Genomic DNA, 15936 nt, shown 5'->3' with positions numbered 1-15936 from the left:
CTCAGTTTCACGTCACCATTGGGAAGCTATTGGAGAGAATATTAGAGATAGGATTTATATGTATTTGGAAAAGCATGGCCTAATTAGGGACAGTCAGCATGGCTTTGCGCAGGATAGGTCGTGTCTTATTAACTTGATTGAATTTTTCAAGGAGGTGACATAGGTGATCAATGAGGGTACAGCAGTGGATGTTGTCTACATGGGGTTTAGTCAGGCATTCAACAAGGACTTTTATGTTAGGCTCATCCAGAAGATAAAGATGCATGGCATCTATGGTGACTTGGCTGTGAGGATTCAGAATTGGCTTGCCCCTTAAAGCTAGAGAGTAGAGGTGGAAGGATGTTTTACAGGCTGGAAGTCTGTGATAGTGGTGTTTAGCAGGGATCTGTCCTGGCACCTTTGCTGTTTGTAATATATAGAGTCGTAAAGATGTATAGCATGGAAACAGACCCTTCGGTCCAACTCGTCCATGCTGACCAGATATCCCAAATAAATCTAGTCCCATTTGTCAGAATTTGGTTCATATCCCTCTAAACCCTTCCTATTCATATACCCATCTCCACCACTCCCTCTGGTAGCTTATTCCATACACACACCACTCTCTGCATGAAAAGGTTGCCCTTATGGTCCCTTTTGTATCTTTTCCTCTCACCTTAAAGCTAGGAATCCTCCACCCTGGGGAAAAGACCTTGTCTATTTACCCTATCCGTGCATGTCATGATTGTCACCACTCACCCTCTGATGCTCCAGGGAAAATAGTCCATTTAGTCTCTCCTATAGTCTATTCAGTCTCTCCCTATAGCTCAAACTCTCTAACCCTGGCAACATCCTTGTAAATTTTTTCTGAACCCTTTCAAATTTCACAACATCCTTCTTTAGGAGGGAGACCAGAATTCACACAGTATCCTAAAAATGGCCTAACCAATATCCTATATAGTCACAACATGACCTCCCAACTCCTATACTTAATGTACTGACCAAAAAAAGACTTATTCATTATCCTGTCTACAGTTTCAAGGAGCTGTGAACATGCACTCCAAGGTCTCTTTGTTCAGCAACACTCCCCAGAACCTTACCATTAAGTGTATAAGTCATGCCCTGATTTTACTTTCCAAAATGCAGCACCTCATAGATATCTAAATTCATCTGCCACTGTTTGGCTCATTAGTCCCTCTGATCAAGATCCCATTGTGGTAATCTTGTTTGCTGACCACGACACTTCCAATTTGGTGTCATTTACAAACTTAGTGACCATGCCTCCTATATTCACAGCTAAATCATTTATATGTACGACGAAAAGTAGTGAATGCAGCACCAATCCTTGTGACACACCACTGGTCACAGGCCTACAGTCTGAAAAGCAACCTTCCACCACTACCCTCTGCCTTCTACCTTTGAGCCAGTTCTGTATCCAAATGGCTAGTTCTTCCTGTATTCCATGAGATCTAACCTTGCTGACCAGTCTACCACAAGCAACCTTGTTAAACACCTTCCTGAAGTCCATATAGATCACGTCCGACGCTCTCATGAATCCTTTTCATTACTTCAAAAAAAGCTCAAGATAGCATGAAACTATTTCCCTGACACACAGCCATGTTGACCATCCCTAATCAGTTCTTGCCTTTCCAAATACATGTAAATCCTGTTTCTCAGGATTCCTTCCAACAACTTGCCCACCACTAATGTCTTGCTCACTTGTTCTGTAGTTCCTGACTTTTCCTTATTACTTTTCTTAAATATATAAATGACTTGGATGGAAATGTAGATGGGTGGGTTAGTAAGTTTGCAGACAATGCAAAGATTAGTGGAGTTGTGGATAGTGTAGAAGGTTGTCAAAGGATACAGCAGGATATAGGTCAGTTGCAGGTAAGGGCAGAGAAATGGCAGATGACTTTTATTCTAGGGAAATGTTAAAGAAAAGTGTACAGTTAATGGGAGGACCTGAACAGAATTGGTGTACAGAGGGATCTTGGGAGTTCAAGTCCATAACTCCCAGGAAGTGACCGCACAAGTAGATAGGGTGGTAAAGAAGGCATATGGCATGTTTGCCTTTATTGATTGGGGAATTGAGTCCAGGAGTTAGGATGTCATGTTGCAGCTTATAGGATTTTGGTCAGGCCACATCTAGGATAATGTGTTGAATTCTCGTCGCCACATCATAGGAAGGATGTGGAGGCTTTTGAGAGGGTGCAGAAGAGGTTTACCAGGATGCTGCCTGGATTAGAGGGTATGAGCTGTCAGGGGAGGCTAGAAAAACTTGGATTGTTTTCTTTTATAGTGGCAGAGGTTGAGGGGAGACTTGATAGAAGTTCTTAAAATTATGAGATGCATAGATAGGGTTAACGGTTAGAATCTTTTTCCCAGAGTTGAAATGTCTAAAACAAGGGGGCATACATTTAAGGTGCGAGGGAGATGTGAGGGCAAGTTGTTTTTGACACAGTGTGGTAGCTGTCTGGAATGCTCTGCCAGGGGTGGTGCTGGAGGCAAATACGATGAGGATATTTAAGAGACTTGTAGATAAGCACATGAATGTGGAAGGAATTGAGGGATATAGTCCAAGGGCAGGCAGGAGGGATTAATTTACTTTGGTGTCATGTTGACACAACATCATGGGCCAAAGGGCCCATTCCTGTGCTGTACAGTTCTATGTTTTATGATAAGCCATTTAGCACCTCAACCTGTGACATCATTCACTCGAATCATGGCTGATCTGATTTTAGTTTTAATTCCTTTCTTGTCTGCCACCATGACTCAACTGCCTTGTTAATCAACATTGTCTAATTCAGCTTTGAGTGTATTCAATTATCCACCTCCTTGTCCTCTGTAAAAGAGAATACAAATGACCCTGAAAGAAGAAATTTGTCCTTGCCTCAATTATAACTGGAAAGCCTCTCATTTTTAACTGTTATCTAGATCTATATTTTTCCAATTGAGAGGAATCATTCTTTCAGCATCTACTCTGTCAAGCTCCCTCAAATTTGATTTATTTCAACATGATCGCCTCTCATTCTTCTGAATTCCAGTGAGTATAGGCCCAACCTGCTTAACCTTCCCTCAAACCAACCACTTCACCCAAGGAATCAGCCTAATAATCGTTCTCTGAGCTACTTCTAATACAAGTTTATCTCTCTTTATGTAAGGAGACTACTGTCTCACAAATGTCCTGTACAGTTGTAGTAATGCTCCCCTAAATTTTAGGCTCCATTTCACTTACAATAAATGGCCAACGTTTCACTGAATTGTTGCCTGAATTATTTGATGCATCTGCATGTTAACTTTGATTCATGTTTGAGGACACCTCAATCGTTCTGTACATAGCATTCTGTAATGTGTCTCATTTCTAATAATCTGCCTTTCTATTCTTCCTCGCAAGATGGTCAACCTCAAGTTTCCCACTTTTATGCCATCTCCCAAATTTTTGTCCACTCACTTAACAAATTACTTGGCAGATTCTGCATCCTCATCTGCTGTTTCATACTCATGGCCCTTGCTGGCACTCTCTCTAATGCTCCCCATTGGTCTCGTTCTGTTCTTGCTCCCACTGCTGCTGCCTGTTATGCTCTTTGCTGGTCTCATTCTCCACTCATTGTCAGCACTGTAATGCTCCCTACTATTGTCTCTGTTCTGGCTCTTGTTGCTACCATTGCTCTCTTGTGCTTCCCATTGATTTCGCTTATTTTTGTGCGTCATTGTCACATCTTCTTTTATACTCCCTGCTAGTCTCACTACTAATTGTGTTTATCTACCTTGGGCAAATAGCAACATTTAATGCTTTCACTAAGCTGTTTAATTAGAACGAGTATTCTGATGCTGCAGTACACAAACCTACCGTTATTAAATTGGAACAAGTTCCATTATCGCCACCTACTGTTTTGACTGAATTTACTTATGTGAAGAAGTTGGAAAACGATTGGTTGATCGAAATTGTATTTATTTTTGTAATTCAACCTAATGTTGAAGGAGTCCAGTTTCAGCCCTCTTTTTTTCCCTGTTACTGTCAAAAGATTCTGATTTGATCCAGGCATAACTGTAAATTGATAACATGAGAATGTGTTGATTTGTAATACAATTGAAGCATAGTGGCATATATTCTGAATGTTTTATATTTTCCAATATTAAATTTGCATGATTTGATTCCTGATGTTCTGTCTGCCATCTAGGACATTGAAATTTGAAAGTGTCTAATCAAGATCAATGAAAACTTTTTTTATTAAATGTTCCCTTGTGGTCCTTTTATGTTTTTAAACTTGCGTTCACCATTTTGAGTTTCTTTAATTCTGCCCATGTTGTGTGCTCTATACGTTAAGATCTCCATCAAGTTGATATTAACTCTTGGTTTCACATCAGTTTCATTCAATTGTTAATACATGCCTTTGAGTCAGAAAGGACTGAGCACGTAACATCAAAAGCACACTGAAGAAATGGTGAGTCCTTTTGGACGAGATAGGAAGGCCACCTTTTTTCTCTACCCCTACCCCCAACATGCACACTACACCACAAACACTACCTACCCACCCCAAATAAACGTGTGCATACTCCCAAAGACCTAATAACACCATATTAAAAAAAACGAGAGTTTTGTTGCTCTAATATATATTCCTTCCTCAATCACTGCTTCCAGAACTTGTAATCATTTATATATGGGCCGTCACTGTGTGAACTAAATGATAACAGTTTCAGTTACAAAACAATGGCACAGTTAAAAAAGGGCTCAGTGTGGTTTTGTCAAGTTCGGCTCACATAGGCTGTTTTCTATGATGGTAGATTTGGATAGCTCAGGAACTCTTTTTTTACAATGTACTGCATAACTTGATTCCTTCAGAGCAGTTGCGATATCAAGTAGAAGCTTGACATATTTTGGACACTATTTGAGGCTAAAGGCACTGGAATGGGAAGCGTGCCAACATGAACTTGGATTGTGCCAGTGTGAATGGGTTGGGGAAAGAAAAGGCAAATGAACTGTAGTGCAGGGGTTTAATAATTTAACAATAATTATCAATGCACATCGCTGTAGCTATTAGCAAGTTTTGAGAAAATTTGTAGCTCAGATTGAGGTTCTGGATGTCGGTTTGCTTGCTGAGCTGGAAGGTTCGTCTTCAAACGTTTTGTCACTATACTAGGTAACATCATCAGTGAGCCTCCGAATGAAGCATAAGACCATAAGACATAGGAGTGGAAGTAAGGCCATTCGGCCCATCGAGTCCACTCCGCCATTTAATCATGGCTGATGGGCATTTCAACTCCACTTACCCGCATTCTCCCCGTAGCCCTTAATTCCTTGTGACATCAAGAATTTATCAATCTCTGCCTTGAAGACATTTAGCGTCCCGGCCTCCACTGCACTCCGCGGCAATGAATTCCACAGGCTCAGCACTCTCTGGCTGAAGAAATGTCTCCGCATTTCTGTTCTGAATTGACCCCCTCTAATTTTAAGGCTGTGCCCACGGGTCCTAGTCTCCCCGCCTAACGGAAACAATGTCTTAGCGTCCACCCTTTCCAAGCCATGTATTATCTTGTAATTTTGTATTAGATCTCCCCTTAACCTTCTAAACTCCAATGAGTACAATCCCAGGATCCTCAGCCGTTCCTCGTATGTTAGACCTACCATTTCAGGGATCATCCGTGTGAATCTCCGTTGGACACACCCCAGTACCAGTATGTCCCTCCTGAGGTGTGGGGCCCAAAGCTGGACACAGTACTCCAAATGGGGCCTAATCAGAGCTTTATAAAGTCTCAGTAGCACAACAGTGCTTTTATATTCCAACCCTCTTGGGATAAATGACAACATTGCATTCGCTTTCTTAACCACAGATTCAACCTGCATGTTTACCTTAAGAGAATCCTCGACTCGCACTCCCAGATCCCTCTGTACTTTGGCTTTATGAATTTTCGCACCGTTTAGAAAGTAGTCCATGCTTGTATTCTTTTTTTCCAAAGTGCAAGACCTCGCATTTGCTCACATTGAACTTCGTCAGCCATTTCCTGGACCACTCTCCCAAACAGTCTAGATCCTTCTGCAGCCTCCCCACTTCCTCAGTACTACCTGCCTGTCCACCTATCTTCGTATCATCGGCAAACTTCACTAGAATGCCTCCAATCCCTTCATCCAGATCATTTAATATATAACGTGAACAGCTGCAGCCCCAAAACTGAACCCTGTGGGACACCGCTTGTCATCGGCTGCCATTCCGAAAAAGAACCTCTTATCCCAACTTCTTATCCCAACTCTCTGCCTTAAGAACCTCTTATCCCAACTCTCTGCATGGATGGTATGGCCCGCTTACTATTTGTGTTTAGGTTTCCTTGTGCTGGTGGCATCATTTCCTATTCTGTTTCCTCAGGTGGTGGTAAATGAGATCCAAGTTGATGTGTTTGTTGATAGAGTTCCGGTTGGAATGCCATGCTTCTAGGAATTCTCGCGCGTGTCTCTCTTTGGCTTGACCTACGATGGATGTGTTGTCCCAGTCGAAGTGGTGTCCTTCCTCATCTGTATGTAAAGATACCAGTGAGAGTTGGTCATGTATTTTTGTGGCTAGTTGATGCTCATGTATCCTGGCGGTTAGTTTTCTGCTTGTTTGTCCAATGTAATGCTCGTTACAGTTCTTGCAAGGTATTTTATATTTAGTTTTGCTGGTTGTCTGTATAGGGTCTTTCAAGTTCATTAGCTGCTGTTTTAGTGTGTTGATGGATTTGTGGGCTACCATGATGCAGACAAGAAAGAATACTGAAATACAGCAAACTCGGAGGAAACCCAGCAATCCATCAGACAGTTGCGTCAGCATTAAGCAGCAAAAAAGAGGGAAACACACTCAATACACAAGAAAGGAAAATACTAGAAGGATTAAAAAGAGATGAAAAACATTGTTATCCTACCTGCAGACAAAGGACGATTTTAAATCAAAGAGACTACATTGAGAAAGCGAATGCACTGCTTGCCAATACCAACTCTTACAACCAAGTGGTGATAGACCCGACCCCACAAGTAGAGAACTGAATCACAGCCCTACTCAAAAAAACTTGAGAAATCTGGAGAAATAAATAAGACTGACTTCAAAAAATGAAACCAGATGGATCCAACACACCATGCTTCTACGGAAAACCCAAAATTCACAAACCAGGAGCCCCCTTCAGACCCATAGTCTCGCTACCTGGAACATCAACTTATAGATTAGCCGAGGAGCTACACCAAAGACTAAAACACTTAGTAGAAGACTCACGCCACTCCATCTACTCCATCCAAGAATTCCTGAAGACCATCAAGGACACCAAGATAGAAGAGGATGAAATAATGGTCTCCTTTAACGTAACAGCCCTATTCACATCCATCAACATCAACCTGACCAAGGAAACACTGACCACACTATTAGAAGAATCAAAGTCACATATAACAAACACCATCAACTTCTTTAGCAAGGAGAATATCATCAAGCTAGTGGACCTATGCCTTACCACCCACTTCACCTTCAACAACAAAACCTACAGACAAACCAACGGAACAGCCATGGGACCTCCGATATCAGGGTTCTTTGCAGAGACTTGAACAAATAGCCCTGCCAACCATCCAACCCAAACTTTGGGTCCGCTACATGGATGACACCTTTGTCATCACTAAAAGAAACAAATTAGAGGAAACTTTCAAGAATTCCCAGAAGCATGACATTCCAACTGGAACTCTATCAGCAAACACATTGACTTGGATCCCATTTACCACTCCCCTGAGACAAAGAACAGGAAGTGATGTCACCAACACAAGGAAACCTCAACACACAAACAGAAAACAGGCCATGCCACTAGTGCTTCATCTGGAGGCTCACGGATGATGCTACCTAGTATGGTGATGAAACGTCTGAAAACGAATCTCAGCTCAGCAAGTAAACCTACATTGAGAACTGTAGCTATTTTTCTTTGAGGGGAAACAAGCATGAAAAATCCCTTTAGCTCTGGCATGTTTTTTCAGTGATCCTGCTCAGTTTTTACTTGCGACTTGTATATTTCTTTAAATTTCAAATGTTAAATTGTGTATAATCTAACTTTCCTCCTATGGATTTGTGGTAATCATGATGAAGCCACTAACCTCTACATGAATGCTAACATTTGGACTGAGTATATGATTTAATTGTTTATGCAGAATGATTCTGCTAATATTAGCATCATAGCCTTGGAGAAACGGGTGATATTGATACTTTTTCTTAAAGCTGGAATCTTTAACTTGAATTGCTTCACAAAAACGAACATCCCTCCCTTCTGATGTTTTTGCCTAGGGTCTAACTAGAATCCTATACATTTCTCCTCAAAATCAGGTAACAAAAACATTGGATCATTTTCTTGCGAAAAATCATAAAGTGGCTGATACTTTGAAAGAATCAAAACTATTTTAAATATACACTGAGCGCCTTACATCTTTATATTAAGTAATGTCATCTTAAAATCAGAATCAAACGTCTTGTTCTTTCCTTATTTCTGCCCCAGTAAATGCACAGCAAATATTATCTCCCAATATGGGTATTCCAGTAAATTTGGAATTTGTACTTTGTTGCAAAATCCTCTACAACTAATATTTCAGAGCAGGCTGTAATATGTCTGAAATAGTTGGCAGACTTCTTTCTTAGGGGTTTCATTCTTTTTGGCTGTTGTCTTGTGCACATAATTTGATCCATTGGGTTCATGGATAACCTTGCTGATCCAGTAACATCTAGTGTTTTTTTTGGAACTAGGATGAAAATTTACACCCAAAGTTTGCTGCTTCAGTCTATTTTGAGCTAATCATGTGATGGTAAGGTGCAAAGTGTATAAATTGAGGCTTTTAACTGCAACCTCTTTCAGACAGGAAAAGGGCAAATCAGGTAGCCTGCTCTGCAGATGTTCAATCAAAAAACCTGAAAGCCCAGTTCTAACCTAATATGCCTTTAAGAATAAGGCAGATTTGACTCACTTGATTTTATACTTTGTACTTTGTAATTAGATATTTTACAAGGTCCTGCTACGTAATCATATTTTTCCAAAAATTTCATTATAAGTTTCTAAAGCAAAATTTTATATGGTTTACATCTTTGTGTGTATGGAGATATGTATGTATGTGTGTGTGTGTGTGTCTGTATTTTAGACGGGCAATCTTTTAATTGTTTATAAATCTATGCAGAATTAGAAGTCTTATCACAAAATGCCGTATATTTGTCTGATTCATACATGATGTTGGTGCTCTTGGGTTATATGTGTGGTTAATATTTTGGAATGTGAATGTGAAACTTGCTATTTAAATTGTGAATTAAGATAGCATCCACTCATTTGTTCTTGACATGTACTCCATTTTATCCATCGATGAATTCACATACTCTCTTATTGTGGTTTTCCTTTTTTTTTCTGTTCCTCCCAACTCAGCTTAAGTTTTTAGGGATCTTTTCTCCTGCTTCTCCTCTTGCACGCCGAGTCTCACGTATTGCTGCACATCCTAAGGTACTTTGATATCCAGCAAAGCATCCCATTAACCTCAGCTGTACATTTGCTTATTTGGCTAATATTATCGCTGGCCTCTTAATGCAGATATACAGTTGTTTTAAAACAGAAAATCATCCTTCTAATCCATTCATTCAGGAGGTTTTTAAAGTAGTTTACACTGGATGTATAACTATGATCATGCTTTTAACTAGCTCTATTGCTGTAAAAACCCTTATCACCTGCAAAAGCTTGGTACTGACCGCGCTACTACCAATTTGCTTTATTTAGAAAAAGATGAAAAAGTACAGTGCCATCTCACCTAATTAAAATCTAAAGTAATCTTAATCAGTAAAATCATAATCTCGGGCTTAAAGTCTCACTAGGACTGCATACTATGTTTATATTAAAGTTTCAAGCCATAATAGTCTGCTGCATACAGATGAAATGTGATGGGTATGTCAACTTTCAAAAACTGCTAAGCTTTTATTACTATACTGAGATTTGAATGTATGTGTAATGGGTTTAATGTACTAATATGTTTATGCAATGATCTGCATTATTAATTAGGTAGATGCTTTTCCAGATTTGACTTTGTAGACTAAAAAGATCTGTAGGTCCATCTCAAGACAAATACTTATTTTCAGGGTGGGGAGCAAATGTTTTAATTCTAATATGCTATTACTTACTCAGAAATATGTGACTTTGAATTACTTTTTATAAAACTAATTAAAGGTGTGGAGCAAAGTATCAGGAGGATTGCAGATTTAAAGTTTCCTTAAATCATCATTAATATTCTTCTTTAGGAAGGCTGCAAATGTTCTGAGCTAAAATAATAGCCATTTTTGTAACTCAAATTTGAAGCAATGAATATTTGGGAATCTGCTTACTGCTATTGACAGAAAGGGAAAAAATTGTACATAATGTAGTTGATTTCACAATAATCATTTAAATTTGCAATAACTAAGTTGCCACATGAGAGCTATTGACACTTGTGGTATTTGATTTTCATAAAAATTGATTTTAATTGAGACCCACTGTGTAAACTTCTGGATAAAATAAAAAAAGTTAATGCTATTTTCGAAATACTAACTATTTATTAGCAGTTTTGAAATCACCACACAATATTTTGTTCATCCATCTCAACTAATTCCATGTAAATTCTGTGGGATTTAGTAGGATGACAATTTTTCATGGTCACAATCAGCTGGAATTTGGTGCATTTGATATGGTGCAAAGTATTGGTTTTCTTTGGACCTACCTCTTCCCTTTCCTAAAATATATAACTCTGTTAGTTATTACAGTACTGCAGCTAATGTTGCAATTCTGACTTAATGAAATTGGAATATCTCTGCAAGCAGTGGTCAGTGAATTGTGACCTCAAGATTAGAAGCTACTAATCATCAGTTGAAAAACTTCAATTTTAGTATTGCTGTAGTGTCATACTGTATATACTCAAAAAATACTCCAAAAGGCAACAAATATAATTTAATATTGGTATCAACAGTATCACTTTGTTTCAGTCATCGTAATTGCGTTATTTATTCATTTGCATGCATTAATTAAAACTAAGTGATATGGTATCTTTCTAATTCATCTTTTGGCACTTTCCTCTTTATAAGTCTTTAAAAATTATGTAAAGTTGTAAAATCTGAAACTGTGGCTATTTTGACTCATGTTTAATACTTGATACTCCAATTTTAAAAAATTATTTCTTTAAATGTGGGTGTTGCTGGCAAGACAAACATTTGTTGCCCATCCTTGAACTAATGGGCTTGCTAGCCCGTTTCAGGGGACAGTTGAGAGTCAATCACATTGGGGGTTAGGATCTGCATGTCGGCAAGACCAGGTAAGGGTGACAGATTTCTCCCTAAAATGCATTTGTGAGCCAGATGAATTGTTAGAACAATCATTGATGGTTTCATGGTTTCCATTTTTGAGACTAGTTATAGATATTCATTCTAGATAGATGGATTTATGGGAAGCAGGAAGCTTATCAAGATGGACTGTGCTGAATAGTATAACATTTCCAGGAACAGCACTTGCATGCTTTCAGTGATGATGGGAATATGTTAATATGGTTTTAATCGATAGACAATAGGTGCAGGAGTAGGCCATTCTGCCCTTCGAGCCTGCACCACCATTCATTATGATCAGGGCTGATCATCCTCAATCAGTATCCTGTTCCTGCCTTATCTCCATAACCCTTGATTCCACTAACCTCGAGAGCTCTATCCAACTTTTTCTTAAACTAATCCAGAAACTGGGCCTCCACTGCCTTCTGGGGCAGAGCATTCCACACGCCCACCACTCTCTGGGTGAAGAAGTTTCTCCTCATCTCTGTCCTAAATGGCCTACCCCTTATTTTTAAGCTGTGTCCTCTGGTTTGGGACTCCCCCATCAGCGGAAACATGTTTCCTGCCTCCAGAGTGTCCAATCCTTTCATAATCTTATACCTCTCAATCAGATCCCCTCTGTCTTCTAAACTCAAGGGTATACAAGCCCAGTCTTTACCTAACTTGACTCCATTTAGGTAGTAATCTGCCTTCCTGTTCTTGCCATCAAAGTGGATAACCATACATTTATCCACATTAAACTGCATCTGCCATGCATCAGTCCACTCACCTAACCTGTCCAGGTCACCCTGTAATCTCCTAATATCCTCCTCACATTTCACCCTGCCACCCAGCTTAGTATCATCAGCAAATTTGCTAATGTTACTATTAATACCATCTTCTATATCATTGATATATATTGTAAAAAGCTGCGGTCCCAGCCCTGATCCCTGCAGTACCCCACTGGTCACCGCCTGCCATTCCGAAAGGGAGCCGTTTATCACTACTCTTTGCTTCCTGTCAGCCAACCAATTTTCAATCCAAGTCAGTACTTTGCCCCCAATACCATGCACCCTAATTTTGCTCACTAACCTCCTATGTGGGACTTTATCAAAGGCTTTCTGAAAGTCCAGGTACACTACATCCACTGGATCTCCCTTGTCCATCTTCAGAATTACATCCTCAAAAAATTCCAGAAGATTAGTCAAGCATGATTTCCCCTTCATAAATCCATGCTGACTCTGACCTATCCTGTTACTGCTATCCAGAAGTGTCGTAATTTCATCCTTTATAATTGACTCCAGCATCTTTCCCACCACTGAGGTCAGACTAAGTGGCCTATAATTTCCTGCTTTCTCTCTCGTTCCTTTCTTAAAAAGTGGTACAACATTAGCCTCCCTCCAATCCGCAGGAACTGATCCTGAATCTATCGAACTCTGGAAAATAATCACCAACACATCCGTGATTTCTCGAGTCACCTCCTTCAGTACCCTGGGATGTAGATGATCAGGCCCCGGAGACTTATCAACCTTCAGACCTAACAGTCTCTCCAACACCAATTCCTGGCAAATATAAATTCCCTTCAGTTCAGGTCCTTCAGCCACTGTTACCTCTGTAATCCATCAAGAGAGATCAGTTTTAATCAATTAAAGTTAAATTCTAGGGTCCTGATGAAGGGCTTTTGCCCGAAACGTCGATTTTGCCTGTCCTCGGATGCTGCCTGAATTGCTGTGCTCTTCCAGCACCACTGATCCAGAATAAAGTTAAATTCTGTCAGCTGTCGTCAGATCGTTAGCCTGGGCCTGCATTACTAGCCCAGTGGTACTATCACTGTGCAACCATCACCTCCCATTGCCTGCCTTTTCCTTAAAGGGATTACAGGTTGCAAATTCTTTATTGGTAAACCTTGGGATGTTCTGTTTCTAGGTGGGTCTGATTAGGTATTTTTGGATCATTGATTTTAGAGTCATTATTAAGGATGAGATTGTGGAATACTTGGAAGTGCATGGTTAAGTAGTGAAGTCAACACGGCTTTGTGAAGCTAGGTCATGTCTTTCAATCTTTTAGAATTCTTGGAGGAGGTAACAACCAAGTTAGACAAAGGAGAGCCAGTGAATGTGATCTGTTTTGATTTCCAGGTTCCACACAGGAGGCTGCTAAATACGATAAGAGTCTGTGGTGTTAGGGACACGTTACTGGCACCTATAGAGGATTGGCTGACTGACGAATGGAAATAAAGGTGTATTTTTCAGGATGGCAGCCACTGACTAGTGGAGTTCTGCCGGGGTCAGTGTTGGGACCACAACTAATCACATTATTCATGCAAAATCTGGATGAAGGAACTGAGGGCATTGTAGCTACGTTTGCAGGTGTCACAAAGATAGATGGAATGACAGGTAGTGTTGAAGAAGCAGGGAGACTGCAGAAGGACTTGGGCAGGCTAGGCAATTGGGCAAAGAAATGACAGATGGAATACATTGTTGGAAAGTATGAGGTTATGCATTTTCGTAGGAAGACTAGACGTATATCCTGTTTTCTGAATTGGGACAGGCTTAGAAAATCTTAATTATGAAGGGACTTGGGGAATTGTGGATCAGGATTCTTTCAAGGTTAACATACAGGTTCATTTGGCAGTTAGGAAGGGAAATGCAATGTTAGCATTCAGTTCAAGAGGGATAGAATACGAGCAGAAATGTACTGTTGAGGCTACAGAAGGCTCTGGTGAGAGCTCATTTGGAATATTTAGCAGTTTTGAGCCTTTTATCAAAGGAAGGATGTGTTGCCATTGAAGATTGTGGAGAGGAGGTTTATACCCTACATTCCAGTGATGAAGGGCTTGTTATATGAGGAGAAGTTGAGGAGTCTGGAACTGTACTTGATGCAGTTTAGAAGGATGAGACAGTCTCTTTTGAAGCTTGTACTTATATACCTGGATAGAATGGATGTGGAGAAGATGTTTCCACAAGGAGAGATTAGGACCCGAGGTCCTGGCCTCAGAGTGAAGGGATGGGACCACAACTTTTCAGTTTATACATTAACGATCTAGATGAAGGAACTGAGGGCATTCTAGCTAAATTTGCAATACAATGATAGATAGAGGGACAGGTGGTATTGAGGAGGTGTGGAGGCTGCAGAAAGATATGGACAGATTAGGAGAGTGGGCAATGAAGTGGCAGATGGAGTATAGAATAGAGGCATGGAGTTTTTTCTGAACGGGGAGAAAATTCAGAAATCTTAAGTACAAAGATACTTGGGGGTTCTCGTCCAGGATTCTCATGCTAAACTTGCAGATTCAGTCTGTAGTTAGGAAGGCAGATGCAATGATGGCATTTATTTTGAGAGGACTTGATTATAAAAGCAGGGATGTACTTCTCAGGCTCTATAAGGCTCTGTTCTATCCAGGTCATTGAGTGTTTTTAAGACTGAGACAGAATAGGTTCTTGATTGTCAAGGAGATCAGGGGTTACGGAGTGGGCGGAAGAATGGGGATGAGAAATTTAACAGTCACGATTGAATGGCAGAGCAAACTCAATGGACTGAAAAGGCCTAACTTCTGCTCTTATGCTCTTGGTCTAATGGATGACCTTTTAGACCTGAGATGGGAGGAATGTTTCCAGGCAGAGGATGGTTAATCTGTGGAACTCATTGCTGCAGAAGACTGTGAAAACCAAGTCATTTTGAACAGCGATAAATAGGTTCTTCATTAGTAATGGGATCAAGGGTTCTGGGGGAGAAGGCAGGAGAAGAGGGTTGAGAAACATATCAGCCAAGATTGAATGGCAGAGAAAATGAAATGAGCAAAAATATCCTAAATCAGCTTTTTTGGGCTCTTGCCTGGATTTGCGGTGGAGGGCATGGTGTCATTTAGCCCAAACAGACTTAAAAGAGAAGCTTTTTTTTTAATCCCAAAGGGCCAAAGCAAACAGACCTGTGGACAGAGTGTTAAGGCCTTTTTGAGGAGGTCTGCTTGGGACAAACGCAGTGTTTTCCAAACCTGTAATGTGTCTACAGGTTCGTTCAGGTCAGATTTCAAAAGACCTTCAGTTTTTTTTATTGTTTTTCGGTTTTTGGACATGCAGTTAAGGGATACCCGATCTGTGTTATCTATTTCAGTCTCTTCATATTTCATTCAAGTAGTTTATCAACTCAAGGACACACTTTGATACCCAGTTGGGAAATGATTATGAATGTGAATTGAAATTAGATTTGATGCAAATCTAAATCAGGGATGATGATGTGCAGATCAAGCTTCGGATTTTGATACAATTACGTCATGACTGTAGTGGTCGACATTAAGTTTGTGAAAACAAATCCTGTAACCTTTAATGATTAAGATAATGAGGCACTTGTTTATTAATGTTAGAGTAAATTGTACAAGATTGCAGCGAGTTCAAGCATTTGGACCAAAATTCCTGAGAAATTTCTCGTAATAAAAGGGATAAAATTGGGCTGTGTGTGGCATACTGCTGAAGACTCTTCGTAAAAACGAAACTTTCTAAATTTGTTTCTTTTTTAATTGTGTCACAGAGATTTTAGAACTGAGTTCTCAAGTGTTCCATCAAAACAGTTACATTTTTATAATAGCTTTGAGCAAATTGTAAACTTTGCCATTTCTGGGATAGTTTTATCCTCAACACTGATGCGGTCAGCTAGGAATGAATTGAATGCA

At 40.0% G+C, this 15936-nt stretch overlaps 1 protein-coding gene across 10 annotated transcripts in view; it reads left to right on the top strand.

The window, feature by feature from the left end:
* Positions 1-15936, top strand: part of LOC122552997 (mitogen-activated protein kinase kinase kinase kinase 3) — a 297582-nt gene that overhangs the window by 158385 nt on the left and 123261 nt on the right. For 7 of the 10 annotated variants that reach the window (XM_043696372.2, XM_087991550.1, XM_087991549.1 and 4 more), the window contains exon 13: positions 9379-9453. The exons of the other annotated variants lie outside the window; for them this stretch is intronic. In XM_043696372.2, coding sequence (XP_043552307.1) covers positions 9379-9453 — 75 coding nt within the window. The remainder of the gene's footprint in view (positions 1-9378; positions 9454-15936) is intronic. 10 annotated transcript variants of the gene reach the window in all.

Source organism: Chiloscyllium plagiosum, unplaced genomic scaffold (genome assembly GCF_037043375.1).
Source record: "Chiloscyllium plagiosum isolate Xiang-an unplaced genomic scaffold, Cpla_swu_hap1 HiC_scaffold_10, whole genome shotgun sequence".
NCBI classification, from domain to species: Eukaryota; Metazoa; Chordata; class Chondrichthyes; order Orectolobiformes; family Hemiscylliidae; genus Chiloscyllium; species Chiloscyllium plagiosum.
Note: the sequence above shows the minus strand (reverse complement) of the source record. Positions and strands in the feature narration are given on the sequence as shown.